Here is a 13,597-nt window from a genome sequence, read left to right as displayed (position 1 = left end):
ATTATCTATTTATCATACTATATTTTAAGAATATTATTGCACATAAGGGTTACTCATATGTTGGGGTGTCACAAGAGCTGGAGGGTTATAAAAGCCACATCGAAGCTGTAGCGGACCCAACTAGTTGGCCACCTAGTTCCGCTCATATGCAACAGATGGCGCCACATTCAATAATGCAGTCTTCAAGCGGTCGTGAAACGCGGTATCGAAGTTTTCACGGCAAGACGCATATATACAACTTCCAACACAACACTGTTGGATCGTCGATCCCTAGTCATATTACCAACTTGTGGCTAGCGGGGTACTATGCTCAGTTCGGTACCCCGAAAACATCCTTTGGCGGCAGCACACCGTCGCCGCCAAAAAGCAATTCACTTAAAAAACCAATATTGCTATTTGACATTTGTTTGCATTGCGCACTTACTTTTACCTGCGCAAATGTCATATTACAATATTACTTTTTACATGAATTGCTTGGCATTTTCAACCCCCTGATGATTTTTAGAGGTAAGGTTTAAATTCATTATTTTGTTCACTCTATACTGCGCACCTACCTACTTATGTTCAATCTAAATCCTTGGCGGCTAACGGTCTTTTAGACTAAAGTAAGATCTAGAGGGAGTGAGGTTGGCGCCCGATACGAATTAGTGCGGGGACTTACCATTCTTTACTTAGTAAACATGACAATTACTTCCGCACAATATCCCGCGAAGAGGAAATGACTGAAAACCAGCGCTGGATGGCGCCATAGCATGGCTCCATCACAGCACAAGCTGAGCCATTTCCTTTTGCCCGTATTCTTAATATTCATAATTACCTAGTACTTATAGCAAATGTAATTTTTACTGGCAACAAATTTATTTTATTCTTTAAACATCGTATATGCGTCCCACTGCTGGGCACAGGCCTCCCCTCAATCAACCGGAGGGGGTATGCAGCATACACCACGCTGCTTCACTGCAGGTTGCAAATCTTACCTTAAAGCAAACGTAACATTGATGGGTATTAAACTTCACTTTTCTATTTTTATTTATTATTTGCTTCCGTTCTTCATCTTTATAATCTTCATCATTACTGTCATCATTTGATTCTTCATTAGATGGTTTTTCATCATCATCAGAATTTACTGTCTTTTCTTCTCCATTAGTTTTAAGCGGATCATTTAAAATATGATTTTGTTTATCATTGGTATTTGCTGTGTTAAGTTCATCTAAAGTTGCTTTTTCAATTTTATTACTTTCCTCTGATGTCCGTTCGGTGTTTGACTGCGATCTTACATCATCATTAGTTGTATATTCGTCATTTTTCATTCTCGTATCCTCATTATTATTCTCATTGGTATTATATTTTTTCTTGAAGAATTTAATTTTTATTGGCTCTGAAAAGAGAGTATCAAAGATTTTTAAACTCACGCGCGTCAGCCCTAAGGTGGGCAGAGTAACACGTAATCACACAGCAAAAAACATACACACATACTAATTTTATAAACAGCCTATATACGTCCCACTGGGCACAAGCCTCTCTTTAATCAACCGGGGGGGGGGGGGGGGGGGGGGGCTGTATGGAGCATACTCCACTAAAATTACCTAAAATTCATAAATATAATTCGAAAACAAGTCAATTTTTGATCATGTTAGTCTGGCTTCTATTTCTAGATTAGCATTTTATAATTTATCTTTGAAGAAGAAGAAACTAGTTGAAGAAGAAGAAACTATTCCGAACCCAAGTTTAGTACCCTCGCTCTCACACACACACACACACAACCTTTTTGTAACAGTATTTTTAAATTACTTTTCTCATATTTCTTACGTATTTTTTTTTTATTATTTACTTTCTTTGTATTGCTCTATTTATAACATTATTAATGACCGTATTCCTGGAGGTGGAGGCCTGGAGACCTATAACACAGGGTACCCTAGTTTAGGCTCCAGCCTCTACAAATATTATTAATGTTCATGTTATAAAATGATTGTAAACTAGTATAAGAACAATGTTATTTGTAGAGGAAATAAATATATTACTTACTTACTTTGACCCAGTCAAGTACCCTGTTAGTTACTAAATGACGGCCTCCATGGTCCAGTGGTTGAGCTCACGATCCGGAGGTCCCGGGTTCGAATCCCGTTGGGGACATATCACAAAAATCACTTTGTGATCCCTAGTTTGGTTGGGACATTACAGGCTGATCACCTGATTGTCCAAATAGTAAGATGATCTGTACTTCGGAAGGCACGTTAAGCCGTTGGTCCCGGTTAGTACTTACTGATGTAAGTAAGTAGTCGTTACATGAGCCATGTCAGGGGCCTTTGGCGGCTCAATAGTAACCCTGACACCAGGGTTGATGAGGTTGGTACTCCACCTCGTAACCCACACGATAGAAGAATACTCAAGAAATACTAACTCTCTTTACTGCCACCATCGCTCATCAGCCGTTTCATTCTCTCATTGTATATCTGTCTCGTTCGCTCCACGTTTTCTACGGCCTCTTTCCGTCTTACTTCAGTTATCTGATTCTGTATTGACTTCTTTGAATTCTTCTGAGCTTCGGTGTCTATCTTGTAATAGGGATTTTCTGCAACATAAAAAGTCACTGTTTTAAGTTTACGCGGTTATTATCATAATTAAAACACATTACAACGGGTTCTTACCGCGTTTACTAAATGACGGTCATCCCGTGATCATGGCACTTGCAACAGTGTCGAAATATCGGGAGTCTCATATCCCCATTTAAACGCGGTAAGAACCCGTTATAATGTGGTTTAATTATAAAAAGTCACTGGTGTACACCGGCTGGGGGGTGAGGTAAACCTAGCTCAGCCGTTGGTGGGGAGCGGAGAGTTGAGTTATTTAGTGGTTCTCTTTATCTTGGTAACATACTTTTCTTTGCAGGCGCATTCCAAAAAATATTGTCTCAGAGTGGCCCTTTTCATCGGAGACAGCATTTCAATTTACCACTCTGTCACATAATTTTGTGAAAAACGATCAAGCTACGTTAATAACTAATTGAGGAACCGATTAGTATTTTGCTTGTATTTTGAGTATAATAAGATAACTATATTTTTGGACAATCAAAACATGAAATAAAATTCTAAAACATAACTTATCAGAAGCAGAACGAAGGACAGATCATTGTCGATAAAAAAGAAGAACAACCCAAATACACTTTATTGCACCAAAATAAAAATAAATAATTACAAAAAGTCTCTTAACTAAGTACATGGCAAATGGCGGCCTTATCGCTTAAAGCGATTTCTTCCAGACAACCATAAGGTGAATGTGGTGCCATCTGTTGCATGTGGGCGGAACTAGGTGGCCAACTAGTTGTGGGTTCACCACAGTATATGATATTGCTTATGACTGTACTCATAAATAACTTTAAAAAAATGGTACATACCATCAACCTTATCTACAGGTTTGACCACATGTTGTATGAAGAAATCTTCGAACATATTTTTCGACACAACCTGAACGTTCTCTTCTGTGGTTGTCTTGTCAGTGTCATCCGGCTGTGAAGCGTTAGGGTCCAGGTTCGATTCCTGGTCTGGCTCTTCTTTTTCTATTTCGAATAAGTCTATTGACACTTCATCTTCCTCTGGTTCCTCTTTTATTTCTACTGGCGGCGCTCTTCTGTAATATATATACAAAACACTTTACTGCTAGAAATTGCTAATTAGCAATAAGGCCGCTGATTTTTGTGATATTTGTCCCCACCGGGATTCGAACCCGGGGCCTCAGGATCGTAAGCGCATCGCTCAACCACTGGACCACAGTGTAATAAGTAGCAAGACAAATCCAGGAAACGACGAAAATAATCCTTGAATTTTAAATAAAAAAGAACTTACAAATATTTACCTATGAATAGGATAGTTTCCAACTAGTCAAATCGTACTTTTTACTAAACGTCAATACACGAAATTACAATGGAATTTGTGTGAAAAAGCAACCTGTGACGTCATAGAAAAACGTGACAAAATGTCGCACTAATTATTAAATTTTTCTTTATTATTATTATTATTGGAAGCACAGGCAGCACTTTGTGCTGATGCGTGCTTATCACTTCACTTGTGTTCATGATTGTTCATATATTTGTCAAGTCTATTTTTAAAAGAGTTCACCGAGGGAGCACTGATCACATTGTTGGGCAAAAAGTGATATCGAGGGTTGCTAGTACCTTTTCTTTATTAAAAGTTCATAAATAAGTTAGATAGAAAAGGGGAAAAGTTTTTTCTCTTTCCTTCCCTTAAATAGGGGATAGAAGTTAGTATGGAGCGTTCCGCAATTTTCTTCAGGTAAAAATTGGTATGCGGACTATTTGTGATTAACAAAAATCATGCAGACTTTTTTGTGGGAATAACTTTATATGGGACTTTTAGCAGTATTCAAGGTAGGAAGCTAAAGTTTGGTACAGTCATGAGCAATATAATGTACCCGCTTTAGGACTCTGTCGCACTAACATTTATTTGACATTTAGTGAGACTTACAGTTCAATTTGTCAAAAAAGTTAATGTGACATGGTACCAAAGTGTATACATATTAATGCTCGTGACCGTACATAAGGAAAGGGGAACCGTGCTACTCCGAAAACAGCAGCTTTTTTATTATTGTACTCATTTTATTTCTCTTTTGTTTTGTATTTTGTTTTTTCCTGTTTGTGCAATAAAGTATTTGTTATGTTATGAGGAGCTCGGTGGCGCAGCGGTGAACGCGCTCGGTCTGCGATTGTTGAAGTTAAGCAACTTTCGCAAAGGCCGGTCATAGGATGGGTGACCACAAAAAAAAAGTTTTCATCTCGAGCTCCTCCGTGCTTCGGAAGGCACGTTAAGCCGTTGGTCCCGGCTGCATTAGCAGTCGTTAATAACCATCAATCCGCACTGGGCCCGCGTGGTGGTTTAAGGCCCGATCTCCCTATCCATCCATAGGGAAGGCCCGTGCCCCAGCAGTGGGGACGTTAATGGGCTGATGATGATGATGTTATGTCATAACTTACGGTTTTGTCTTGTATCTGATGCCGTGTGTTTTAGCGTAGTGCATTTTGAGGTATACATGCCTCTTGTATATCGTGTGGCAGATGTGGCATTCCCTGTCCTGGAAGCAATCATGATAATGGCCCCGATTCCTGCAGACACCTAATTTTATTTTAAGTTATACCCGTCATATTCTTAGCAATGGCAAAACAAGCTTTCCATAACAAAGGGTGCATATTCAAGGCTAGGATTGCCAAATCTATCAGAAAAAGATGTGTCAAAACCTTCGTATGGAGTATAGCCCTCTATGGATGTGAAACTTGGACACTGACACAGAAGGACAGAGAGAGACTCGAGGCCTTTGAAATGTGGTGTTGGAGGAGGATGGAAAGAATAAGTTGGACAGAAAGGGTTACAAATGAGGAAGTGCTGGTAAGAGTAAGGGAAAAGAGACAAATACTGAGAATTATTGAGGACAGAAGAGGCAAGATGATTGGACACCTAATAAGACACGACGAATTCATTAAAAACATCATAGAAGGAAAGCTAGAAGGAAAGAGAGGAAGGGGAAGACCAAGAAGAGCTTACATGGAACAGATTAAAGAAAAGGTTAACGTCGTGTCTTATAGGGAAGTCAAGGAATTGGCCTTTGATAGACTGGAATGGAAAATGCTACACCGACAAGAGCGTGGCTCTTAAATTGATGATGATGATTCTTATGCACCGAAAAAATGGGACGGACGATTGACAACTGTTAAATTTAAAATGAATGAATAACCCGGGCGAATGAAATAGGCATCTCGCTGGTGTGCAACCAGTGGGCTTAGCACCGTAAGCGCGCGACTCTCTCGCCTCGACATACGTCACCCGTCACTCTCTCACAGTACTGCACAGAAAGAGACAGACGATCTCTGTCGCGGCGAGAAAGAGTCGCGTGCTTACGGTGTGCTGTCAACTTAATTCTGTCGGCTTATTGACTAATATAAAATTTTGGGAGGGGTTTCTATAGTGCCTAAAATTGACGTGTGTTCCATAAATTTTACGCTCGTCGATTGTCAGTCTCTTTCCTTTTCGGAAGTTAAGAAAAAGACAGGTATAACTAAAAATTAACTGTAAATTAAAGTGTCTGTAGGAATCGGGGCCAATAATTGACGTTATCTTATCGTACAGAGTACACCGTAACGAAAACAATGGGGGATGATTTAAACCATTACTCTGAAGTTGATATGAAGCGGAATCTCCTGTCGGAAAATACATAAAAAAAATTTTTTTTTTAGTTATTTTGAATTCTGCGTATTCTCTTGAAACGGAAAATTCCACTTGACATTAACTCCGTTACGATGTCACTTACACCCCGTACGCGTGTCACCTACACCCCGCACGCGTGTTACTTACACCATATACAGTATCACTTACACCCCGTACGGGTGTCACTTACAACACATACAGTGTCACTTACACCCCGTACGCGTGTCACCTAAACCTCGTACGAGTGTTACTTACACCATATACAGTGTCACTTACACCCCGTACGGGTGTCACTTACAACACATACAGTGTCACTTAAACCCCGTACGCGTGTCACTCACACCCCGTACGCGTGTCACTCACACCCCGTACGCGTGTCACCTACACCTCGCACGCGTGTTACTTACACCATATACAGTATCACTTACACCCGGTACGGGTGTCACTTACAACACATACAGTGTCACTTACACCCCGTACGCGTGTTACTTACACCATATACAGTATCACTTACACCCGGTACGGGTGTCACTTACAACACATACAGTGTCACTTACACCCCGTACGCGTGTCACCTAAACCTCGTACGCGTGTTACTTACATCATATACAGTGTCACTTACACCCCGTACGCGTGTCACTCACACCCCGTACGCGTGTCCCTTAAACATGTATGCTTACATTTTCAGTGCCGTGTCCGTATTTGATATGCATGACGATGCTCGGTTTGTTGAGGGTAACAAACTTGCAGTGGTCACATTTGTACCGCTTCTTCTTGCGGCCGTGTTTGCGCTGAATGTGGTTTATCAGGTAGCTCTTCGAGTAGAATCTGGAAAAGTTAAAATATTATTCTTAAAATCCAACTTTTCTTGACGTGACTTATTATACATTTGGGGGCGGAAGGCAAGAGGGAAACCACTGCCGTATTTTTCCCTTCCCTTTCCCTTCCTCATCAACCCTGGTGTCAGGGTTATTACTGAGCCGCTAAAGGCCCCTGAAATAGCTCATGGAACGATCACGTACACACCAGTAAGTAGTAACCGGGACCAACGGCTTAACGTGCCTTCCGAAGCACGGATCATCTTACTTTTGGACAATCAGATGATCAGCTTGTAATGTCCTAATCAAACTAGGGATCACAAAGTGATTTTGGTGATATGTCCCCACCGGGATTCGAATGCGGGGCCTCCGGAGGCGACCAATTAGTAGGAACAAACACTTCAGGACCCAGATTTCCTTCTAGCTTTCCTTCTATGATGTTTTTAATAAATTCGTCGTGTCTGTCAGGTGTCCAATCATCTTGCCTCTTCTGTCCTCAATAATTCTCAGTATTTGTCTCTTTTCCCTTACTCTTACTAGCACGTCCTCATTAGCAACCCTTTCTGTCCAACTTATTCTTTCCATCCTCCTCCAATACCGCAAAAGGTGTCGAGTCTACCCCGGTACTGTTTAAAATAAAAAATGCGTCACCGTTGCCCGCAGTAATCGCACTCGACGCATCTCCTCTTGTTGTGCACGGTCTTCCAGTGGTGTTCGAGCCGTCTGAGCCGCGTGAACATCTTGCCGCAGGTCTCGCAGGAGTGCTGCTGCTCCGGATAGTGGATCCTGGCGTGTCTCTTGAGGGTGTCCTGGGGAAAAGAGATGTTATTTATTTAACTGAAAAAAATCAAAACTAAGAAAAAGAAATTTTTGATCATTAATATTCATTCTTTAATGTCGAGGATGATGGAGAAGCCGTTGAAGACAGGGTGTGGGTACTTAGTTCATCTTACGATCGACACTTTGAATCGTCAATTTTTACATAACGAACATCTCATCCGCCTAAAACTACTGCAGATATTATTTTTTTTATATATTTGCTATATGTGCAGTCAATGTCTTTTTTTTACTATGAGCAACAGCGAGTAATGTGCCCTCCATCTAGAACAGCTACTTATAATGAGCTAAGTTATGATTAGTCAAATTCAAAAATATCTTTATTCAGTAGGCAACATAGCACACACAACTCACACGCACTATACCACACACACACACTATACAACACACACACACACTATACAACACACACACACACAATACAACACACACTATACAACACACACACACGCACACACACACTATGCAACACACACACACTATACAACACACACACACACTATGCAACACACACACACACACTATACAACACACACACACACTATAAAACACACACACACTATGCAACACACACACACTATACAACACACACACACTATACAACACACACACACTATACAACACACACACTATACAACACACACACACTATACAACACACACACACTATACGACACACACACTCATTAAACACACTACACACCCACACACGGTACGGTACACTTTGAATCGTACTTTTTACATAACGAACGTCTCATTCGCCCAAAGCTACTGCAGTTTCACAACATGTATAGCCGGGGAAAAGAAGCAAGAAAAACCTCGGCGCAGGGCCCTGGACTCTGACTACCCCAAGAACACTATAGATTTGTCGGGGTAGGTCAAGGAGTTGGATATTTTGAAGCAACTGTTTGGGTATTACGCCGGTAGCAGAAATGACTATAGGAACTATTGTAACTTTATGAAGGTACCACATCCGTGCTATTTCATATTTTAGATCCGTTTATTTGTTCAGTTTTTCGGATATTGTAGACTGTAAATTATGTGTATTGGGTATGGCAATGCCTATTAGTAGTGCTGTTCGTTGTTTTATTATTATTATTATATATAAATTTATGCAACAGCCTCCGTGGTCTAGTGGTTAGAGCGTTAGGCTCACGTTCTGGAGGTCTGGGTTCGATTCCCGATCGGGACATTGTCGAAATCACTTTGTGAGACTGTCCTTTGTTTGGTAAGGACTTTTCAGGCTTGAATCACCTGATTGTCCGAAAAAGTAAGATGATTCCGTGCTTCGGAGGGCACGTTAAGCCGTTGGTCCCGGCTATTAGCCGTAAAAACACCTCCACCAATCCGCAGTGGAGCAGCGTGGTGGAGTATGCTCCATACCCCCTCCGGTTGATTAAGGGGAGGCCTGTGCCCAGCAGTGGGACGTATATAATAATAATAATAATAAAAATATTTATTTCAGATTCTGCATCCATATAATGTTAGTAAAACAATAGAGACTTACGAACTATGTTAGTATATTAAATTAATTTAAATGACATTACTTGGCCACACGGCGTATAGGTAACACGTGAGTCATAACCCAGTGTTTCCAGAATGGGCCATCCATCCTCTCTGCTACGATTCTTAGAAGACTGTTGGCGCTGCCACTTACTCTCGTTATTAGGGAACTGACTCGCTTGCGAACGATAGCATGGAAGCCATCAGTATGCGCGTAGTATATAGGCTGTTTATGTTTTTTATGTTATTTTATGTAATCTGTGTCTGTGGTGTCCTAAATAATAAATGTTTTTCTACTCCTCTACTTTAATCTGGCATTTAAATAACCAAAAAGTCTAATATAAGTACATACATAATTAAACTCTTTGAAAAAGTGTACGCTCTATGGCCTATAAAAGCATTGTTTACAAAGTGTAACTGTACTATAATGTCGCCAAAAAAGCATTGTTGTTGTTTTTTTTTTTTGACCTGGATACTGGCACCTTTACTTTGTTTGGTGCCATAGATATACTATAAAAAAAAAGTATACATTTGCCGCCATTTTCCCGCGCGTTGGAAAATAAATTGGAAAATTTTTGTGTTTCGTTTAAAATTACGTCGTCGTAGAAAAAGTATTGTATGCAACGTTGTATAACTAGGTCAAAAAATGCTCGTGGCGTCTCTTATTGCGATGTTCGCCAGGGCTCACATCGCAACTCACGCCACTCGCATTTTTTGACCCTTCTTATACAACTGTTGCATAAAATACTATTATTTCTTTCTTTACCTATGTTATGCTACTCACCGGATCTTTGTAACTCTTCTCACAAGCAGGGTACGCACATATATACGGGCGTTGATTCGTGTGTTTGATGAGATGCTGCGGCAGGTTGGCCTTGTTGGTCATGTACGCGCCACATATAGGGCACGTGCACGCACGGGCTCGATTGTGGACGTTCTTCTGGAATAACGAATTTTTTTTTTAAATTTATTTGGGTTTGGGTTTTATGATGACCAAATTGGAGATGTCCTTAGAAAAGGTTCAATACGATCTACTCTGAACCGGCGTGTGTGAAGCGATTGATGAATGTGGAGGAAGCAAGAGAAGTGTGTCAGGATCGAAGCAAATGGAATTCTATAGTCTCTGCTTACCCCGGTGGGAAATAGGCGTGAGTTTATGTATGTATGTATTTATTTGGGTGAATCTCAAAATTTCAAGTTTGGTGGCGAAATTTCATAATTATTTTTTGTCGTGAAAAATTAGGTTCCGACATGAAAAAGGATTTTTTCAATTTCTAATTTACCCAATTTTTCACGAAAAAATTATATTTTTTTTTTTTATTATTTAACACTTCATAAATTACACATAGATTATTTACAAACATCGCTAAACCTAAACATATGACAGTTCGCCACCAACCGACGACCTCCGTGGTCCAGTGGTTGAGCGTTGGGCTCACGATCCGGAGGTCCCGGGTTCGAATCCCGGTGGGGACATATCACAAAAATCACTTTGTGAGCCCTAGTTTGGTTAGGACATTACAGGCTGATCACCTGATTGTCCTAAAAGTAAGATGATCCGTGCTTCGGAAGGCACGTTACGCCGTTGGTCCCGGTTACTACTTAATGATGTAAGTAAGTAGTCGTTACATGAGCCATGTCAGGGGCCTTTGGCGGCTCAATAATAACCCTGACACCAGGGTTGATGAGGTTGGTACCTCTCTGTACCTGTACCTCTCAATCCACACGATAGAAGAAGAAGACCAAACTTGACACATTTTGATATTCACCCATTTAAATCATTAAAGTATTACATAGTTAGGTAAAACACTGATACCGTTAAACCACAATACGGTAAAGAAAGAACCACACATACATAATAATAATATTGTCTTTGGGAATTTTGCAATATCCTGTTGCAACTAAGCTTTAAGTTTACTGAGGTACCTGCATGCCAAATTTCAAGCGTCTAACTTAAGTGGTTTAGAGTTTCATACAAAAGGATTTTCCCGCTAATTCCCGTTTCCGTGGGAATTTCGGGAATTCCTTTCTTAGTGCACCTCTACGGTACCTAAGGTACCTGCATGCCAAATTTCAAGCGTCTAACTTAACTGGTTTAGAGTTTTCATACAAAAGGATTTTCTCGCTAATTCCCGTTCCCGTGGGAATTTCGGGAATTCCTTTCTTAGTGCACCTCTACGGTACCTAAGCTACGTTCCTTCCAAATTTCAAGTGCCTACGTTAAGAAAGAAAGAAAGAAAAATTTATTATTTAGGACACCACAGACACGGATTACATATCCACGGATATGTAACACGGATTACACGGATCCACGGATATGTAACACGGATTACACGGATCCACGGATAAATCCGTTTTTTTTTTTTGTCACGGATTTATTTGTTTTAGCCGTTTAGGCTGTGCGTTGATATGTCAGTCAGTGAGTCAGTCAGTTTCTCCTTTTATATACAGGGTGTTAGTGACATCGTAACGAATACTCAGAGGGATGATTCAGACCATGATTCTGAGTTAATATCAAGTGGAATTTTCCGTCGCAAAATTCATGTTATTTTTTTAGTTTTTTTAAATTATTTTCAATTCTATACTTTTGCGATGGAAAATTCCACTTGATATTAACTCAGAATAATCAGCTGAATCATCCCTTTCAGTATTCGTTACGATGTCACTTACACCCCACACAAGTACATACGGTAGCCATACAAGTAGGTATGGGTGTTAGTGACACCGTAACGAATACTGAGGGGGATGGTTCAGACCATGATTCTGAGTTGATATCAAGTGGAATTTCCTGTCCAAGAAGTCATGAAAATTTTAGAGCTTATTTAAATTATTTTCCGTTCCATACTTTTGCGACGGAAAATTCCACTTGATATCATCTCAGAATCATGGCCTCAATCACCCCTCAAAGTTTTCGTTACGATGTCACTAACACCCTGTATTTAGATAAATTTCGTTAGTTCGTCATCAGTCCTCCCCACCACTCCTGGCCAGCTGGTTACTTACGACATGTAGGGTGAGTGTACACTTAGTCTTGAACCGGCGGTCACACTGCTCGCACGCATACTTCCTCACGTCCATCTCGCAGTGCACCTCCGCCACGTGGAGCTTTAGAGTCGCTTTTATGTTGTACCTGGGGGAAAAAATATAGATACATAAAATATACTTATAGTTTGTACCCGCAATCTTTCAATTTTTACATTTTCCCTCACCTTATGGTTGTCTGGAAGAAATCGCTTTAAGCGATAAGGCCGCCATTTGCCATGTAACCTCACAACTATATGCCAATTACTATATACGTGGTGTTAGTGACATCGTAGCGAATACTAAGTCGGCAAAACGCAAATTTCAGAATTTAAATTTAAATTACTACAATTAATTTAAATTATTACATATACTTAGTTAAGAGTCTTTTTGTAATTATTTCTTTTTTATTTTGGTGCAATAAAGTGTATTTGTATTGTATTGAGATATAGTTCTGAGGTTATTTTATGTACACAACTTACGTCTTGCTACATATCTTGCATTCGTATTTGTTCTTGATCCCCATGTGTCTGTCTTGGTGTCTGCGAAGCGTGGAGCTGTCGCGGCATGCGTACGGGCAGTATGAACACTGGAACGGTTTCTGATCTGTAAAACACCCACATTTTTATTATCAACTAGCTGTTATCTTTTTTTTTGACGTGACTTATTGTAGATTTGCCGCAGATGGCATTAACTACTTGGCCGGACAAATGGGGAGCGCTGAAGGCTCTCTCACCCGGTACAACGTTTAAGACAACAGGCCTGAGGGTGCCTAGTATGGTGCGAACCTCGGCTCAGGGCGTCGTCTGAGAGGAAAAATATTTGAAAGAATTAATCGACCCTAGTGATAGATAGCGATAAGCGCTGAATGAGGGAAATCGTCGACCACGCCGGCGGGGTCGGTATCGGGGTCCTGAAATGTTTGGTGTCGCGAGCTGATTGGCTGCCTCTATGGCTAGAGTAATCGGGTCGTCGGGATCGTATACGCATGTAGGCGCATATAGGTGCGCCTTTTGCTACACGCGCAACTTGTACGAGTGTTGACTAGTGATGTTCCGAATATCCGTATCCGCGGATATCCGAGATCAAAGAAAAATCCGTATCCGTGTCCGTTACTTTTCACGCGGATCTTTTACGGATCTTTTTCAGGTGATTAAGTAGAATTATTAAATAAAAAACTATAAAATTTCACTCAGATTGTTTTTAT

General features: G+C 40.5%; 2 protein-coding genes across 3 annotated transcripts in view; one reads left to right on the top strand and one right to left on the bottom strand.

Annotated features, from left to right (window-relative positions):
- Positions 1 to 13,597, top strand: part of LOC126379472 (uncharacterized) — a 116,841-nt gene that overhangs the window by 42,838 nt on the left and 60,406 nt on the right. The gene's annotated exons all lie outside the window — the stretch shown is intronic.
- Positions 1 to 13,597, bottom strand: part of LOC126379379 (uncharacterized) — a 29,756-nt gene that overhangs the window by 3,138 nt on the left and 13,021 nt on the right. Inside the window, exons 4-12 of the mRNA XM_050028110.1 lie at positions 12,873 to 12,996; positions 12,373 to 12,499; positions 10,154 to 10,309; positions 7,682 to 7,839; positions 6,893 to 7,040; positions 4,988 to 5,085; positions 3,395 to 3,627; positions 2,402 to 2,572; positions 978 to 1,378 (exon numbers count right to left, since the gene is read on the bottom strand). Of these exons, the coding sequence (XP_049884067.1) occupies positions 978 to 1,378; positions 2,402 to 2,572; positions 3,395 to 3,627; positions 4,988 to 5,085; positions 6,893 to 7,040; positions 7,682 to 7,839; positions 10,154 to 10,309; positions 12,373 to 12,499; positions 12,873 to 12,996 (1,616 nt within the window). The remainder of the gene's footprint in view (positions 1 to 977; positions 1,379 to 2,401; positions 2,573 to 3,394; positions 3,628 to 4,987; positions 5,086 to 6,892; positions 7,041 to 7,681; positions 7,840 to 10,153; positions 10,310 to 12,372; positions 12,500 to 12,872; positions 12,997 to 13,597) is intronic.

The sequence above is a fragment of the Pectinophora gossypiella genome, chromosome 29, assembly GCF_024362695.1.
Source record: "Pectinophora gossypiella chromosome 29, ilPecGoss1.1, whole genome shotgun sequence".
Taxonomy (NCBI): Eukaryota; Metazoa; Arthropoda; class Insecta; order Lepidoptera; family Gelechiidae; genus Pectinophora; species Pectinophora gossypiella.
Note: the sequence above shows the minus strand (reverse complement) of the source record. Positions and strands in the feature narration are given on the sequence as shown.